Source organism: Ranitomeya variabilis, chromosome 2, assembly GCF_051348905.1.
Source record: "Ranitomeya variabilis isolate aRanVar5 chromosome 2, aRanVar5.hap1, whole genome shotgun sequence".
NCBI lineage: Eukaryota > Metazoa > Chordata > Amphibia > Anura > Dendrobatidae > Ranitomeya > Ranitomeya variabilis.
The window spans coordinates 56,611,650-56,631,339 of record NC_135233.1 but is presented as its reverse complement, the minus strand read 5'-3'; the positions used below and the strand labels follow the sequence as shown (position 1 = coordinate 56,631,339).

Here is a 19,690-nt window from a genome sequence, read left to right as displayed (position 1 = left end):
GGAACAGGTTCCCTGTAAAGGGGGTCCTTCAACACAGAATGACTGTTGAAACAAAGCAAGCGCTCTCGGTGCACCCTTGGTGTAGCAAAACAGTTCAGTGCACTTTCCCACCTACTTGTTATCCCCTCTCTCTCCCCCAATCCCCTCTATTGTGATTGACAGCTCTGGTCTTATAGAGCCACAGAAAAGCAGAAAGGTGCAAAACAAGCAGGTGCACGTAAATGTTTGGCCACACCAAGGGTGCACCGAGAGCCTATATTTGGCTTGAGCGATCATTCTATGCTGACAGACTCCTTTTAATACAAGATCTTGGACAAAATAAAATCCCAATACATTTTAGGCCCCATCAAGAGTATTATAAAATGCATTGTAGGCTGTCAATGTCAAAAAAATGTAATCTACACCCATTACGGAACATTTTTGTGCCATTTTCTGGTTTTAAATTATAAAGCATGGCCCTTCCTGCTTACTTTGCTTGAGCAAAAAAGTAAAATTGCATTAATAAATTCTCTGTATGTAGAATGGAAAACTGTAGAATTTTTTAAGTACATGAGTAAGGTTTTTTTCCCTACATTAACCCCTTTATCCCATATGACGTACTATCCCGTCGAAGTGACCTGGGACTTAATTCCCAGTGACTGCATAGTACGTCATAGGCGATGGCTGCCAGGCGTCAGCTGATTATTACAGCTGACATCAGGCACTATGTGCCAGGAGGGGTCACGGACCGCTCCCGGCACATTAAACCCCTGGCACACTGCAATCAAAGATGATCGCAGCGTTCCGGCAGCACAGGGAAGCATCGCGCAGTAAGGGGGTTCCCTGCGTGCTTCCGAGACCCTCGGAGCAACGTCTCCTACCTCCTCCCTGCAGGCCTGGATCCAAAATGGCCGCGAGGGCCTTCCGGGTCCTGCAGGGAGGTGGCTTTCAAGTGCCTGCGCAGGCCCTGGGAAGCCTCCCTGCACTGCCTGTCAGAGCGCTTATCTGACAGTGCATTGCAAAGTGTCTGATCAGCGATCTGTCACTTTACTGTGATGTCCCCCCCCCCCGGGCAATGTAAAAAAAATAAATATTTACATGTGTAAAAAAAATTTTCCTAAATAAAGAAAAAAAAAATATTGTTCCAATACATACATTTCTTTATCTAAATAAAAAAACAATAAAGTACACACATTTAGTATCGCCGCATCCGTAACGACCCGACCTATACAACTGTCCCACTAGTTAACCCCTTCAGTGAACACAGTAAAAAAATGAGGCAAAAAACAATGCTTTATTATCATACCACCACACAAAAAGTGGAATAACACGCGATCAAAAAGACGGATATAAATAACTATGGTACCGCTGAAAACGTCATCTTGTCCCGCAAAAAAAGAGCCGCCATACAGCATCATCAATGAAAAAATAAAAAAGTTATAGTCCTCAGAATAAAGCGATGCAAAAATAATTATTTTTTATATAAAATAGTTTTTATCGTATAAAATCGCCAAAACATAAAAAAATTATATGAGGTATCGCTGTAATCGTTCTGACCCGAAGAATAAAACGGCTTTATCAATTTTACCAAACGTGGAACGGTATAAGCGCCCAACCTAAAAATAAATTCATGAATAGCTGGTTTTTGTTCATTCTACCTCACAAAAATCGGAAAAGCGATCAAAAAATGTCACGTGCCCGAAAATGGTATCAATAAAAACATCAACTCATCGCGCAAAAAACAAGACCTCACATGACTCTGTGGACCAAAATATAGAAAAATCATAGCTCTCAAAATGTGCAGACACAAAAACTATTTTTTGCAATAAAAAGCGTCTTTTAGTGTGTGACGGCTGCCAATTATAAAAATCCACTAAAAAAACCCGCTATAAAAGTAAATCAAACCCCCCTTAGTTAGGGAAAAATAAAAAAATTTAAAAAAATGTATTTATTTCCATTTTCCCATTAGGGTTAGGGTTGGGGCTAAAGTTAGGGTTAGGATTGGGGCTAAAGTTAGGTTTGGAGCTAAAGTTAGGGTTAGGGCTAAAGTTAGGGTTAGGGTTGGGGCTAAAGTTAGGGTTAGGATTGGGGCTAAAGTTAGGGTTGGAGCTAAAGTTAGGGTTAGGGCTAAAGTTAGGGTTGGGGCTAAAGTTAGGGCTACAGTTAGGGTTGTGGCTAAAGTTAGGTTTTGGATTATATTTACAGTTGGAATTAGGGTTGGGGGTGTAGTTAGGGTTATGGTTGGGATTAGGGGTGTGTTTGGGTTTGTTAGAATTGGGGTTTTTTCACTGTTTAGGCACATCAGGGGCTCTGCAAACGCGACATGGCGTCCGATCTCAATTCCAGCCAATTCAGCGTTGAAAAAGTAGAACAGTGCTCCTTCCCTTCCCAGCTCTCCCGTGCGCCCAAACAGGGGTTTACCCAAACATATGGGGTATCAACGTACAAAGGACAAATTGGACTTTTGGGGTCCAATTTCTCCGGTTACCCTTAGGAAAATACAAACCCGGGGGCTAAAACACAATTTTTGTGGAAAAAAAAAGGATTTTTTATTTTCACGGCTGTGTTATAAACTGTAGTGAAACACTTGGGGGTTCTAAGTTCTCACAGCACATCTAGATAAGTTCCTTGGGGGATCTATTTTCCAATATGGGGTCACTTGTGGGGGGTTTCTACGGTTTAGGTACATCAGGGTCTCTGCAAATGCAACGTGACGCCTGCAGATCAATCCATCTAAGTCTGCATTCCTAACGGCGCTTGTTCCCTTCCGAGCTCTGCCATGCGCCCAAACAGTGGTTCCCCCCACATATGGGTTATCAGCGTACTCAGGACAAAGTGGACAACAACTTTTGGAGTCCAATTTCTCCTGTTACCCTTGGGAAAATACAAAACTGATGGCTAAAAAATAAATTTTTGTGGAAAAAAAAGAATTTTTATTTTCACGGCTCTGCGTTATAAACTGTAGTGAAACACTTGGAGGTTCAAAGTTTTCACAAAACATCTAGATAAGTTACTTAGGGGGTCTACTTTCCAAAATAGTGTCACTCGTGGGGTTTCAATGTTTAGGCACATCAGGGGCTCTCCAAACGCAACATGGCGTCCCATCTCAATTCCAGTCAATTTTGCATTGAAAAGTCAAATGGCGCTCCTTCCCTTCCGAGCTCTGCCATGCGCCCAAACAGTGGTTTACCCCCACATATTGGGTATCAGCGTACTCAGAACAAATTTTGCAACAACTTTTGGGGTCCAATTTCTCCTGTTACCCCTTGACAAAATAAAACAAATTGGAGCTGAAGTAAATTTTTTGCGAAAAAAAGTTAAATGTTCATTTTTTTCTTAAACATTCCAAAAATTCCTGTGGAACACCTGAAGGGTTAATAAACTTCTTGAATGTGGTTTTGAGCACCTTGAGATGTGCAGTTTTTAGAATGGTGTCACACTTGGGTACTTTCTATCACATAGACCCCTTAAAGTGACTTCAAATGTGATGTGGCCCCTAAAAAAAAAGTGTTGAAAAAATGAGAAATTGCTGGTCAACTTTTAACGCTTATAACTACCTAACAAAAAAAAAAAAAAAACTTTGGTTCAAAAATTGTGCTGATGTAAAGTAGACATGAGGGAAATGTTATTTATTAAGTATTTTGTGTGACATATCTCTGTGATTTAAGGGCATAAAAATTCAAAGTTGGAAAATTGCGAAATTTTCAAAATTTTCGCCAAATTTCCATTTTTTTCACAAATAAACACAGGTAATATCAAAGAAATTTTACCACTATCATGTAGTACAATATGTCACGAGAAAACAATGTCAGAATCATCAGGATCCGTTGAAGCGTTCCAGAGTTATAACCTCATAAAGGGACAGTGGTCAGAATTGTAAAAATTGACCCAGTCATTAACGTGCAAACCACCCTTGGGGGTAAAGGGGTTAAAAGTAGTTTATGGTCCCAGGAAATATATAAATATATCTATATCACCATCGCTCCGCACTGGCCACTCTGGCTTGGCTCATGCCCTCATCCTAGCATAGACAATGTCATGGGAGCACTGCAAATGTCACAGAGACCGCTGATTGGCTGCAGCCATCACATGACATTGTTTATTTCAGGAGAATGGCACTAAAAGCGGCGCAAGCGTGTCGGACTAGGAGGTGCATACAGTTTGTGGGTTTTTTTCCCCATTCACCACACTGGACCCATAAATAACTGAAAAACCTTATTTAAACCAACATTCCCTCAAGCTTTTTGTTCTGTTTTTTTTTTTTTTTATTAGAAAAGAGAAATGGACTCCACAATTTCATTTTTTATTGCTCATAGGTATTAATAAACATTAGAAACTATTAATAGATATACGTTTAGATTTCAACATAACCAATGTGGAACATATTTAAATATATATTTAAGGCCTTTTGCCTTGGAAACTAAAAAATTCATGACTGTCACAATACATTCTGACCTAGAAAGAAAATCAATAACTTATAACAAATTGACTTACAGAGAGAAAAAAACCCAAAACTTCAGATGTACGGCCTCATGCAGACCACCAAGCAGGGCATCTAGGGGTGACTAGCAGCGATGAGCAAACGTGCTGGGATAAGGTGTTATTCTGAGCATGCTCGGGTGCTAACCAAGTGACTACGGCATGCTTGAAAAATATGTTCGAGTCCCTGCAAGCATTTATTGAAAAGAGGCCCATCACACACTGCATACATTCGCTAACACACGTTTTAGACCTGATGAGGCTAGTGAATTTACTATAAAAACCCACTATAGTCCTTTTTCAAAAGTTTGAGACCAGTAATAGAGTCAGAGGTCATGTATCCAAACGTATTTATAAAGCAGAACTTAATCATCACCCAACTAGCTTGATTGACAGCTCCTCAGCGTCCTTCCTTCAATGCTCCTGCTGAGATCTCCTGCTGCTCAGTACAAGCTGCAGCTGTCAGTCAGGCTGAGTGTGTGGAGATCAGGAATAGCTCATGAATACACTTAAGCCTTGATTCAAAACTTGAAATCTGACTTTTTTCCCCTTATCTTGTAGTTCGCTTTTTTTTTTTTTTTTATAGGTCCCAAAGTTGGAAAAAGTGGGTGAACTCGGCTGACAAATTTATCAGAATTAACACCACAAAAGTTGTGTAAATGACAGAAATGTGCCCCAATCGCTGACCAGAGTATATTTTTTGCAGTGTTGCACCAAATTCATTAAGAGGAGAATGCTTGTTTGACACATCTTAGTCCAGTGCAGGTTTTCGACACTGGCATATAAAACACCAGTACTGATGAATGATGAGCTTTCTCACTCTCTTGCTTTCAAACAGGATCATACACAGCTGTTGTAACGTAGATTTTCAAAGTAAGTACACTAGCATCATAAGGTGTAAGATCTATGTATTTATGTCTGCAGCGCGCATACGGAAATTTGGTAGCAATATAAGGGACTATGGAGCTCTGTATATCAAAATAACGAAAAAAAATATTGGAACTAAAAACGAAGAAGATTCACTTTCAACAAACCCAATGCCGCCAATTTCAAAGAATAAAGGATGGCAGCTCTCAGGTAAAAATTCTAACAAAAGAACAACAGAAAACAAAAAAAAGCCTATGAGCAATTTATGGGTTAATGCCTTCTTTTTTAACTAAAAGAAAACAAAAATAAAGACTTTATGGAAATAAGGCAATGCGATGTGCAGCACTTCATCCAAATTCACCATTCTGCCTCGCCGATGGCCTTTGAAAAAATATAGTCTTTTCCTCCAAAGCACATGACTCCATCTTTTAAGTAGAATTTCCACTTATTTTTGCTTCTGTGGATCTGGAAAAGAAAAATAAAAGTAAAAAGTTCTAATAGGACATTTCCTCAGGAAGCAATCTAGGTTTATAGCAGTTATTGCAGAAAAAACATTGCTAATCCATTCAGTGAAGTTGCTCAGTTTATCGCTTCTTGCATCAGGCAAACCATCCTAACAGTCTCCAGATAATTTGGCTGCTGAATACAATATTCATTTTTTATTTCGCCTCACAAGGAGACACTCTAAAAGGAAAAAGCAGCAGGGGGGGATTGAAGAGAGAAAGGAAAGCTGTGTACTTACAATGTAGAAAACAATGTTTCATGTAAGACTCTGTTCACATTACAGTAGAGCCTTGCACCAGACATATTCTTATGGAATAGTCCCCAAAGTATACCTCCTGTATAGCCCAATGGGACCTGTTATCGGATATGTGATGCCCGAACCACAGCCAGCGTTAATGAGACAACGGCTGCTTTATTACAGTTATGTATGTTTTACTCTAAGACACTGCGGCATTTCATAAAAAAAAATACTTTGACGAGCCAGACAGGGGTGACAAGTCCGAGGCTGGCACCCGGAGATTTATCCCCACTCTGTTACTCTTGATTGACAGGTCACACATTGGGGAAGACCGGTCAGTCTAGTAGGGAAGCCTGGGGACAGAAGCCATCAGGGTCTAGTCAGCTGAGACACAGTCCCCTGAAGCTCTTCTAAGTAGATCTTCTCCGAAATGCCGCAGCGTTTCAGGATAAACCATACCTGGCTGTAACAGAGCAGCCGGCATCTGATTCAGGCAGTCCGTGGCTTAGGTACCATGAATCTAATTTTCAAGTTCTCCTTAAAAATATGTAAGGCTGTATTTTTTTGTGGTGGCCCACAGTAGAAAAGAAATGAATCTGGTCCAACCCCCTGAAAAGGCATTAAAAAAAGAAAGTTCCGAGACCTATAGATACGTTCAATAAATCTGACAAGTGCTTGGAGGATAGTAGTAGTAGTCTGTGCTATGTTACATTCAAGAAACCTGGAGGACAATGTAACGGATTTGACCATGCGGTTTATTCTCAACGTGTTTCGAAGCAGAACCAACTTCACAATCAGAAGACTCATAGGATTGTGGGTCTCCTCATGAAGACGTTGGTTCAACTTCGAAACACGTGGAGGAGAAAACCCATGTTCTAATCCTTGACAATGTCTTCTGGATTTCTCGAGTCTAGCACAGTAGCGCCGAATATCACTCCTAGCCTCCTACATGGTGGGATCTCCCACCTGAGGGTACTGCAGAAGCTGTCATACCATAATTCCTCAGTTGCCCAATAGGTGGCCATTTCCTCTACTTCTCGCCTAGACTAATTTGTCCACTGTATAAGACCCTATTACGCTTAATGTCCCCCCTCTCTCAAATAAATGTGCCAAGAGCACACCTCAAGCATTGCAATAGCTCAGAAATGTACCCCTGTAAAAGGACATCTAACACCGCATATAAATGGTTACTTTGGTGGACGTTTTATGTAGAAGACGCACAAGAAAAGAATCATGCTGTCTTGTCATCACTCAGATTCTGGGCAGCATTGGTGAACCTCTTCATACTGGACATGGGCGGCACATTCATGGGATCGGTCACTAGCTTTAATCCTGAACCAACTCTGAAGTCAATGCTATAATAATTTCCACTATATACTTTAATACCAATAATGCACACCAGGTAAAATGAATAATACTGATTATCCTGTGACAAGCGGTGAGTAAGGCCGGTTTCACACTTGCGTTTGGAGCAGCTGCGGACTTCCTCCGTGAAGCCCCGCCCTCCGCCGCTAGCTCCGCCTACTTCTGCATGCGGCCGGCATGCGGCCTGTGTACCTATATTTAACATTAGGTACGCAGGTCGTGCGGCTGTATGCGGAGGCTGCCGCAGCTTCTGCTTGTGCAAAGTGCGTTGTATAGTTGACCGATGCACAGTGACACCATCTGGAGCAAGTTGATGCTGCAGCTCTCTGGAGATGGTCTGAGGATTGTCCTTGACTGATCTCACCATTCTTCTTCTCTGCCTTTCTGATGTTTTTCTTGGCCTGCCACTTCTGGCCTTAACAAGAACTGTACCTGTGTTCTTCCATTTCCTTACTATGTTCCTCACAGTGGAAATTGACAGGTTAAATCTCTGAGACAGCTTTTTATATCCTTCCTCTGAACAACTATGTTGAATAATCTTTGTTTTCAGATCATTTGACAGCTGTTTTGAGGAGCCCATGATGCCACTCTTCAGAGGAGATTCAAACAGGAGAACAACTTGCAAGTGGCCACTTTAAGTAGCTTTTCTCATGATTGCATACACCTGGCTATGAAGTTCAAAGCTCAATGAGGTTACAAAACCAAAAAAAGTGCTTTAGTAAGTCAGTAAAAAGTAGGTAGGAGTATTTAAAACAAGAAAATGATAAGGGTGCCCATACTTATGCACCTGTCAAATTTTGTTTGAATGCAGATTGCACATTTTCTATTAGTACAATAAACCTCATTTCAAGGCAGAAACATTACTGTGTCCAACAGTTATTAGATATACGAAACTGAAATAGCTGTTGCAAAAAAAAACAATTTTTATAAAACATTAAGCTTAAGATTAATAGGGGTGCCCAAACTTTTTCATATGACTGGATAGATAGATAGATAGATAGATAGATAGATAGATAGATAGATAGATAGATAGATAGATAGATAGATAGATAGATATTTTATAAGGTTTTGGTGCCAGACAGTGCAGAATATTATATATAGGTCTTGTGGAGGACATGCCTGATCAGAGCCGTTTTAACTGAACAGGAGAGAAGTACACAAGGTTAGGCGGCCGATACTAGGGCTGATTCTTTGCACTGCACACAGACGACAAGAGTGCTGCACTTCCACAACAGTCACTACTAGTAATGAGCGAGTATACTCGTTGCTTGAAATGGTCAAGGATATGGGTCTGAGGTTGAAAAATCTAGATGACAGGTATGATTATAGTAGTGACTAGTGATGAGCAAGTAGCACTGTTGCTCAGGTCTCCCCGAGCACGCTCGGGTGATCTGAGTATTTGGTTGTGCTCTGAGAATTACCGTATTTTTCTGACCATAAGACGCACTTTTTTTCCTCCAAATTTGGGAGGAAAGTGTGGGTGCGTTTTATGGTAGGGATGTAACGTGGGGAGGGGGCAGCAGCGAGTGGGATTGCACTGGGAGGCAGAAAAATATCCCTGCCGGGCTTCAGGAATCAGCACTGGGGAAACCACATGGTCCCGATCATTAAAGTGCAGTGAATATTCATTAGCTGCTTCCCCGCCCACCTGTCAGCTGAGCTGGTGAGCAGGGAGCAGCAAATGAATACTCCTTCACAGGGACACACATGGATTCCCCAGTGCTGGATTCCTGCAGCAGCTAGGGAGATCTGTGTGTCTGGTGGAGGAGGAGGCAGGAGCAGGGGCCAGAGGGGAGACACAAGATCGCTGCATACCTGCCTGCTGGGCCTGTGCTGGGTGCTGAGTGCTCCAACACAAGGACCTGTGTGATGTCAGGAGTGGGCGGGCTGGAGCATCACATGGCAGCACAGGGCCCTCCCTCTTCTGATGTCATCACAGGTCCTGCAGACACCACACTACAATCTGCAAGCTTCCTCCTGTGCTGTGGAGAGGCAACAAGAGGGAGCGTTCTGTGGTGTCATGGGATGGGATGCCCCAGCATTTTACCTCACCACAGCTGGCTGGCTGCCACAATTAAAAGGTTAGTCTTTACAACACACAATAAAGCACTCTGCCACTCCTGTGGTGAACTATAACTCCCAGCATGCCGCAGGATCTGCAGGACATGCTGGTAGTTATAGTTCTCCCATGGGTTCTTAAAGCAGCACTCCAGTGTTATTTTTCAGTGCTGGAGTGGTGCTTTAAATATACGGTAAGTCCTGTGCCCCCATTCTTATACTCACCCTCCAGCGTCTTCATATAGTACTTTAAAGCCACCACACTGGTCCCGTAGCTTCCAACATAATAGCATACTATTATATATAATAACAACACATATAATAGTATGTTATTAAATATTTTACCACCTTTTTTGCTTCAAATATTTTTTTTCCCTATTTTCCACCTCTAAAACCTGGGTGTGTCTTATAGTCCGGTGCGTCTTATAGTCCGAAAAATACGGAAGTGTTCATCGCCCCAGCTGAATGATTTATGGCTGCTAGACAGGCTGAATACATGTGAGGATAGCCTGTTTGTTAGGGAATTCCCACGTTTTCAGGCTGTCCAGAAGCAGTAAATCATGCAGCTGAGGCACAAAAAAACCTAAATCTCCGAGCACTAACAAATATTCAGAGACCACCCGAGCGTGCTCAGGGAGACCCAAGCAACAATGCTACTCGCTCATCACTAGTCATGACTATAGTCATACCTAGATTTTTTAACCTCAGACCCAAATCCTTGACCATTTCCAAAGCCGTTAAGTGCTATTCTGAAGGAAGGGAAAAGTATATTATACAAAAATATATATCGCTGTCCCCTAACACAACGTGTAACCTGGTATTATGTAATGAGGCCTGTAGGTAGAAGGCCGTTCTTGGCATCATACAGGGACACACATACTCCATACAGTGATACACATACTCCATACAGTGATGCACACACACACTCCATACAGAGATGGACACACACTCCATACAGGTACACACATGCACACACACACACCCAATACAGGGACACGCATACACACCCCACACAGGGACACGCATGTGCGCACACACCCCATACAAGGACATGCATGCGCACACACACCCCATACAGGTACATGCATGCGCACACACACACACACACCAAACAGGGACATGGATGCACACACACCGTGCAGGGACACTCATGCACACCAAACAGGGACACACGCATGTACACACCCCATACGGGGACATATGTACACACACACACATCCAACAAGGACACACATACACACCATACAGGAATACACACATACACTTCTTCCCCTGTCATCACCCCTACCCTAATTCAAAATACCAAGGATTGCCTGTCTGCTGTCTCTGACATCAGGTCCTCCCTCTATCTGAAACTAAATCTCTCCAAAACGGAACTTCTTGTGTTTCTCCCTTCTACTAACCTCACTCTACCCAACATCGAAATTACCCTGGAGGGTTCAACCATAACTCCCAAGCAGTATGCCTGCTGTCTTGGGGTGACATTCGACACCGAACTTTCCTTCACTCCCTATATCCGATCACTCACTCGCTCTTGTCACCTGCATCTTAAAAACATCTCCAGAATCCGACCTTTTCTCACCTTTGAAACTGCCAAGACTCTTACTGTCGCTCTTATTCATTCTCGTCTGGACTACTGCAACTCTCTTCTGATCGGTCTCCCTCTTACCAAACTTTCTCCTCTCCAATCCATCTTGAATGCGGCAGCCAGGGTCATATTTCTGTCCAGCCGCTTCACCGATGCCTCCATCGTGTGCCAGTCATTACACTGGCTACCCATTTGCTACAGGGTCCAGTATAAACTCATCTCTCTCACCCACAAAGCTCTCCACAGTTCTGCACCGCCTTATATCTCCTCTCTCATCTCTGTCTATCGCCCTACACGTGCCCTCCGTTCTACAAATGACCTAAGGCTAATATCCCCCGTAATCCGAACCTCGCACCTCCGTCTCCAAGACTTCTCTCGTGCTGCGCCAGCTCTCTGGAATGCACTTCCCAGACGATCAGGCTGATACCTAGCCCCGACCTATTCAAGCGCGCTATGAAAACCCATCTCTTCAAACAAGCCTACCACATCAACTACTCAGTAAACTAACTTTGCCCTGTTCCCTCCTTCCAAATATTATTCTGAATCTGCACCCTACTATTCATCTGTCTCCACACCCTCCATGCACATAACGGCACTTGATACTTGACTATTGCACTTAAACACACGGGCTGATGACCGGATCATGCAGCTTTGTATGAAAATCCCTATTTATTATAATTGCCAGACCTGAAATAACAAGCACTTTTCACCTATTGTGTCCCCCCCATTTCCTTGTAGATTGTAAGATTGCGAGCAGGGACCTCACTCCTAATGTCACTGTTTAAATTGTCTTAACTTGTATTGAATTTGTCTGTATATGTCCCCGCTTAATTGTAAAGTGCTGCGGAATATGTTGGCGCTATATAAATAAAGATTATTATTATTATGCACACCTCCCCCTACAGGGACAAACATATATGCACATCCACCATACAGGGACACAACACACTTCCCCATACAGGGACAAAGGAACAAGCACGAACACCCCCCCATACAGGGACACGCATGCGCGCGTGCACACACACACACACACACACACACACCATACAGGCACACGGATGCACGCACATATGCAGCTCCCCAGAGTCCTGGTCGTTGCAGTAATGTCGTTCTTCCACCAGGGGGAGTGATATTACGTCTGATGGCAATAAAGGAGATCTTCCTACCAGGTATCACAAACCATACACCACGCTTCACACTCCAGACCACCAGGGGGAGCCTTGCTCCTATCTACTAGGGCACTCCTCACAGAAGGGTAAAACTGGTGGGCTGGATAGAAAGTTAGAGAGAAGCTGACTGGGCTTTGCCCAGGCAACACCTGTCAGGCAGACAGGGGGAAAAGGAGGAACATCGGAGCTGCAGACAGAGGGTCCCTGACAGGGGTGGGATCCTGACAGAGGCCTAGCGGGACAGAAAGACACGGAGCTGCGCCTGCCCCACGTGCGGCAGCATCCTAAGAAAGGACACGAAGAGAATTGTGTTGTAGAGGGTGAGACACGAAGTCATAGCACAAGGAGATAACACCAGAAGGAGTTCTGCCCTGAAATAGGCTGCCTCCTTCTGAGGCACGTAGCCGGTGGCCGGAACACCGTGGGAGCAACCGTCTCCAAGCCTTGCTTCAGAGACCGGCAGGACAGTCCATTCCAAGTTGGCTGCCCGACCTTAATACCTAAGAAGACACGGTTGGCAACTTGTGGGGGTCGGGTCGTCTCTAGGGTCCCTGTAAAAAGCCTCAGGCCATCAGTCATACGGGTTTGTCCTATCCACACCATCTGGGGGACAGAGAGGAAGAAATAACATCTAGAACATCTACAACAGTTGTGAGGACCTTATGAGAGGCTCAGCAGTAAGGTACTACAACACACAGGCGCTAGAGGAAGGCTACTGATTTCCACCTGGATAAGGGGACTCTGGATTTGCCTTCAGACCGGCCGGACTCTACCTACCCTGTGGTCTGTACCCTGGACTGTGGATGCTGAAGTCTTCAGTAAAGGTAAAGAGACTGCACCCTTGTGTCCTTGATATTCACTGCGCCTCTCACCATCCACTATCTACATTCTGGGAAGCCCTGGGGACATACTTCACCTGTGGGAAGGTACACCATCTCAGCTGCCATAACATCACCCCAGAGGACCCCTTAAAGCAGCGTTGGTCACCCTGACCGAATGCCACAGGTGGTGTCACGAACATTTCCCCTTTAAAGACCTTTCCCAAAACCATAAAAACTCTTTTCTTTATTGGATGTCCCTCAAAGGGCCACGGACCGGGTCGGGCCACCGTGACATCCCCCGAACCGAAGGAACCGGTGCCGGGTGCCCCATTGCCCTTGTGTGGGGGCGATCCAAATCCACACACGATACAGGGACACGTGCACCATACAGGGACCTGTGCACCATACGGGGGCATACAGACGTGCACATAGGGACACACACACACACACACACACACACACACACACCATACAGGGGACACACCACATACAGGGGACACACACCCATACAGGGATACGCATAAACACACAATACAGGGGCACACATAAAACAGAGACACACCCTACAGGGATACATGCACGCACACACCATACAAGAACACACACACACACACACACACCATACAGGGACGGGGACAGACAGGTACACATCAGCGCACACCCCACACAGGGAATCACACCATACAGGGAGACATTAATGTCAGCACTTGACATTAAAAAAAGCTGCTTGGCAAAAGTCAATGGTAATTGAACAGCTGGAGTACCTTGTCGTACTGACAAACTATAACGTTATCAGTGTCAAAAAGGTCTGGAACTTCTTGCTCACTCACATCATCTCCAGAATTTAAAGGATCCTAGAGAGAGAAAAAAAAACAAAACTAAAATAAGGGTGTAAAAAAAAAAGGCATTACATGCAGAGCCTAAGGCTAAGTTCACACCAGGCGTTTTTGCTGCATTTTTTATTCTAATGTTCAGCTGTGTTTTACAGTACCGCCAAATCCCATGAGATTTCAGAAATCTCATTTTTTGTCATCAGTATTTTATACTTTGCATGATTTTTGGACATAGAGCATGTCACTTCTTTCAGAGTTAGGTTTTCTGCAGAAAAAAAAAAAAAACAAAGCTGGAAAAAACGCTTAGTGTGAACTTACCCTAAAGCTGCACAGTTCTGTACACAAGGTAACTGCAGAATTCCAGATCTCACTTTAGAAATGTGCCACTTTTACTGCAAATCACTAACACAGAGGCTCCACAATGTCAAGATTTTCACTAAAAAGGCACAATCATCCTATACAGGGGGGAAAAAAAATGTTGCAAGCTACTTATTTGATATAAGCGGAGGATGATGTTAAAGGGGTTGTCTAATGATAGACATTTATGGCATATTCCTGCAGAAAAATATCCGGTAGGTGTAGGTCTAAGTTGGCGTGCCATCATTAATTTCCAGGTATGGGGGTTCCTTTATATTTAAATGTTTTGCTAATTTCTTGTATTTCATGTTCAAAAATAAATAGTTAACTTGCCGCATGGTATACGCAACTCCTCCCGTAACTTAATTTTTTTTTTAACAGTTCCCGTGATTTGATATTGACTCCCAGAATAACTTTATAGTGTAATATTCCCCCTCAATCTTTTTTAGAAGACTTTTGGAAATCCAGACAGGCGTCTAAACAATTCACTCTTTCATTTCGTCTCATTAAACGGCACCAATAATTTCAGCTGCGTGACAACTCCGAACTGGAATGAGGACGGAGCCGCCTCCAGGAGACGTTTGCAGCAGACTGGGACATTTGGGCCCTTTATTACACGGAGACTTATCTAGCGGCAGAAAATCCATCAGTTTAATTGATTCCTTAAGATGTGTTAGCATGACAGCAATTGGCTATAAAGAATCAAATGAAAGGAAAGGTATTAAAGTGCTACTCTAAATCAGCAGCTTATTAAAAAATAAAACACATTAAACATTAGCACCCGGTGCTCCTATTCTAGATGAAAAAGAACTGGAGGAATTGGTCCCTGCATAATTAATAATAATTAAATACTCGGAAGCCAGCAGCCAATGACGAGGGGTGAGAAAAGAAGAAAAATATCTGTTCATGTGGAAGAAACTTGACAATGGCATTAAAGGTATCTTGATGAATAAGGTACTAAAATAAATTAATGTACAAAGCTTTTACTTCCACCATAGTCGCAGGATTTTATTTTTTTTTGCCATGCAATGTAAAGGGTTAATCAGCTGGGATAAAAAAACAGAGTTGTGCTCCAGCATGAGTACCTGGTAAGAAATGAACTTTTTTTTTCTTTTTTTTTTTTTAATAAATCCATATTACAAGTGAAAATGGGAAACTATGTATTATAATTTCATAGCGAAAAATAAATATCACCACTTAAAGGGAATTGTCATCAGGATTTTACCCCCAAGCTATTTGTATGTGCATGTAGCTCCTTCAAGACAAGCCCAACAATATACGTTTACATGGTAAGCCTAGTGATAAATCAGTGCTTGATTTGATATGCAAGAGGCTGAAAATTATTTGGAGATCTGAAGCCTCTGTCACTCCAGCCCTATTGCTTGACCAAAACCACCACCTCCTCCTGCTTGACTGACAGCCTTTATGCTGTGTGACATCAGGCAAAGGAGCTGTCAGTCATGCAGAAGGTGGCATCGCTGGGTGGGGAATAGAGCTGGAGTGACAGAGGCTTCAGATCTACCATAGCTCTTCAGTCTCATTTACACATCAATACAAACACGGATTTCTCAGAAACGGACTGGCCATGTAAAGGTATTGCTGGACTCGTCTTTAAAAGTTGCACGCACATAAAAAATAGTTTGGAGTGTAAAATCCTGCTCATAAATTTTCTTTTAAAAAAAAACATATTTACCTTTCTTCTGCCTCCCGCACTGAGCATACCTGCTGATAAAATCCGTACCCAGAACTCCATACACTTGGAACAGATTACAGATGCCTCCTACATACATGTATGGACAGAGCGACAGGTAGGAGGGGAGATGGCTGGAGTAAGATAGTTGCACAGAGATATCGTTGCTGCTTTCTAGTAAATGTTTTAACCCATCCCAATGCAGGATTCACAGTTACACTGGTCAGCACTACAGTAAAACATCCTTCAGGCCGCTCCTTCTGTCATGAGAGTAGGAATCCATTATTTATGTATTTGGTGTGTATGAGATATATCATAACAACTAGTCTCCATCCAGTAGCTCAAGAAAAGACAATTCTGTATGGTGCATGCATAGTGAAAACGTAGGATATGAGTCAGATAATAAAAGGAAGTAGTGTTCTTCCTCATGTACGCGCCTGACCTTCATCTAGACTAAAAAAGTGAAGCAACAATGCATAAGGCCTCGATTAAATGAAGTTATTCTATACATCTGCATATCAAGCTCCTGTGTAGATTTATGGACTCCATGATTTCAGGCTTAAAAATAAACCCCGTGTGTAATCTGATCCTGCAGCTATACTTACATGTGTTCTTTGGCAAATGCATGGAGCTATAGACCCACGAGCTGCCTAGCGGCATTAGATTATAATCCGTAGGTGAGACTTTGGAGCAACAATCCAAGTGTACCTGCATACAGTGCTGTAGTATCATGTGCCGTACCTCCTCAATCACGTCAATCTCCGGATCCTCATCATCGCTGCTATTACTGGTGGAATCGTTAGATCCAGAATCATCTTCCAGCGCCTTCAGATCTTCAGTGTCAATAATACCCAGGAACTCGTTCTCATCAATATCTCTCACCGTTCCTAACTCTTCATCAGAGGACGTATCCCCGATGCCATCAACCTGAATTATTTCGTTGTCATTTGGAGCCATCTGATTCGCTACAGTAGACAACTTAAAAAAAAAAAACAAACAAAAAAAACAGCAGATTACATTAAAACATTCATTGTGGTATTACTGTATACTAAATCACATCTAATCTGTAACACCATTCACATCACCGGGAAAGTTTGCTTCCACAGTCACTGGTGCGCCAGGTGGTGACATGTGAGGTCATGCCGCATCGCTACAATAGGCAATCATGGGACAGCTCTATATACACAGTCATTGGGCTCTGCCATGATTGGCTGACGAAGTCACATGATACATGATCAAAATGAACGTGACATAGAAAAACAGAGCAAAGCAGCAACAGGAATTATCCGGCACAGAGCCGCGCTAATATGACACTGACATGGTGCAAGCAAAGGATCAGGAGCGCAGCTGACAATCACAGCAGCCTTCCTGTTCTAACTGCGAAAATCAGAGAAAACCCTGATCTCCGCAGTTTAAGGAGTTCTACACAGTAGTGATTCCGGACTATAAACTGGGCAAAAGGAGCAGAGAGGGACAGACACAGGCACGCACCCACCCCAGACAGCGAGACGCAGGGACGCACCACACAGGAAGACGCACCACACAGGGAGGCGCACCACACAGGGAGACACAGGGACGCACCACACAGGGAGACACAGGGACGCACCACACAGGGAGACACACCACACAGGTAGACGCACCACACAGGGAGGTGCAGGGACGCACCACACAGGGAGACGCAGGGACGCACCACACAAGGAGACACACCACACAGGGAGACGCAGGGACGCACCACACAGGGAGACACACCACACAGGGAGACGCAGGGACGCACCACACAGGGAGACACACCACACAGGGAGACGCAGGGACGCACCACACAGGGAGACACAGGGAGACACAGGGACGCACCACACAGGGAGACACACCACACAGGGAGACGCACCACACAGGGAGACGCACCACACAGGGAGGTGCAGGGACGCACCACACAGGGAGACACACCACACAGGGAGACGCAGGGACGCACCACACAGGGAGACACACCACACAGGGAGACACACCACACAGGGAGACACAGGGACGCACCACACAGGGAGACACAGGGACGCACCACACAGGGAGACACACCACACAGGGAGACGCACCACACAGGGAGGTGCAGGGACGCACCACACAGGGAGACGCAGGGACGCACCACACAAGGAGACGCAGGAACGCACCACACAGGGAGACACACCACACAGGGAGACGCAGGGACGTACCACACAGGGGGACGCAGGGATGCACCACACAGGGAGACACACCACACAGGGAGACGCAGGGACGCACCACACAGGGAGACGCAGGGACGCACCACACAGGGAGACGCAGGAACGCACCACACAGGGAGACACACCACACAGGGAGACGCAGGGACGCACCACACAGGGAGACGCAGGGACGCACCACACAGGGAGACACCACACAGGGAGACGCAGGGACGCACCACACAGGGAGACGCAGGGACGCACCACACAGGGAGACGCAGGAACGCACCACACAGGGAGACACACCACACAGGGAGACGCAGGGACGCACCACACAGGGAGACACACCACACAGGGAGACGCACCACACGGGGAGACGCACCACACAGGGAGACGCAGGGACGCACCACAGTGAGACGCACCACACAGGGAGACGCAGGGACGCACCACACAGGGAGGCGCACCACACAGGGAGACGCAGGGACGAACCATACAGGGAGGCGCATCACACAGGGAGACGCACCACACAGGGAGACGCACCACACAGGGAGACGCACCACACAGGGAGACGCACCACACAGGGAGACGCACCACACAGGGAGGCGCACCACACAGGGAGGCGCACCACACAGGGAGACGCACGGATGCACCACACAGGGAGGCGCACCACACAGGGAGACGCACCACACAGGGAGACGCACCACACAGGGAGACGCACCACACAGGGAGATACAGGGATGCACCACACAGGGAGGCGCACCACACAGGGAGACGCACCACACAGGGAGACGCACCACAAAGGGAGACGCACCACAAAGGGAGACGCACCACACAGGGAGACGCAGGGACGCATCACACAGGGAGGCGCACCACACAGGGAGAAACGAGGGACGCACCACACAGGGAGACGCACCACACAGGGAGACGCACCACACAGGGAGACGCACCACACAGGGAGACGCACCACACAGGGAGATACAGGGATGCACCACACAGGGAGGCGCACCACACAGGGAGACGCACCACAAAGGGAGACGCACCACAAAGGGAGACGCACCACACAGGGAGACGCAGGGACGCATCACACAGGGAGGCGCACCACACAGGGAGACACGAGGGACGCACCACACAGGGAGACGCACCACACAGGGAGATGCAGGGACGCACCACACAGAGACACCACACAGGGAGACGCACCACACAGGGAGACACACCACACAGGGAGGCGCACCACACAGGGAGACGCAGGGACGCACCACACAGTGAGACGCACCACACAGGGAGACGCAGGGACGCACCACAAAGGGAGGCGCACCACACAGGGAGACGCAGGGACGAACCACACAGGGAGGCGCACCACACAGGGAGACGAAGGGATGCACCACACAGGGAGACGCACGACACAGGGAGACGCAGGGATGCACCACACAGGGAAACGCACCACACAAGGAGACACAGGGATGCACCACACAGGGAGGCGCACCACACAGGGAGACGCACCACACAGGGAGACGCACCACACAGGGAGACGCACCACACAGGGAGACGCACCA

The 19,690-nt window shown here is 45.5% G+C and overlaps 1 protein-coding gene across 2 annotated transcripts in view; it reads right to left on the bottom strand.

Moving 5' to 3' along the window:
* Nucleotides 1–4,268: 4,268 nt before the first annotated feature.
* Nucleotides 4,269–19,690, bottom strand: part of GTF2A1L (general transcription factor IIA subunit 1 like) — a 57,248-nt gene continuing 41,826 nt past the window's right edge. The window contains exons 7-9 of one of the 2 annotated variants that reach the window (XM_077282447.1): nucleotides 16,690–16,926; nucleotides 13,833–13,922; nucleotides 4,269–5,790 (exon numbers count right to left, since the gene is read on the bottom strand). In XM_077282447.1, the coding sequence (XP_077138562.1) occupies nucleotides 5,683–5,790; nucleotides 13,833–13,922; nucleotides 16,690–16,926 (435 nt within the window). In that variant the 3' untranslated portion in view covers nucleotides 4,269–5,682. The remainder of the gene's footprint in view (nucleotides 5,791–13,832; nucleotides 13,923–16,689; nucleotides 16,927–19,690) is intronic. The other variant, XM_077282450.1, reaches the window with a different exon arrangement.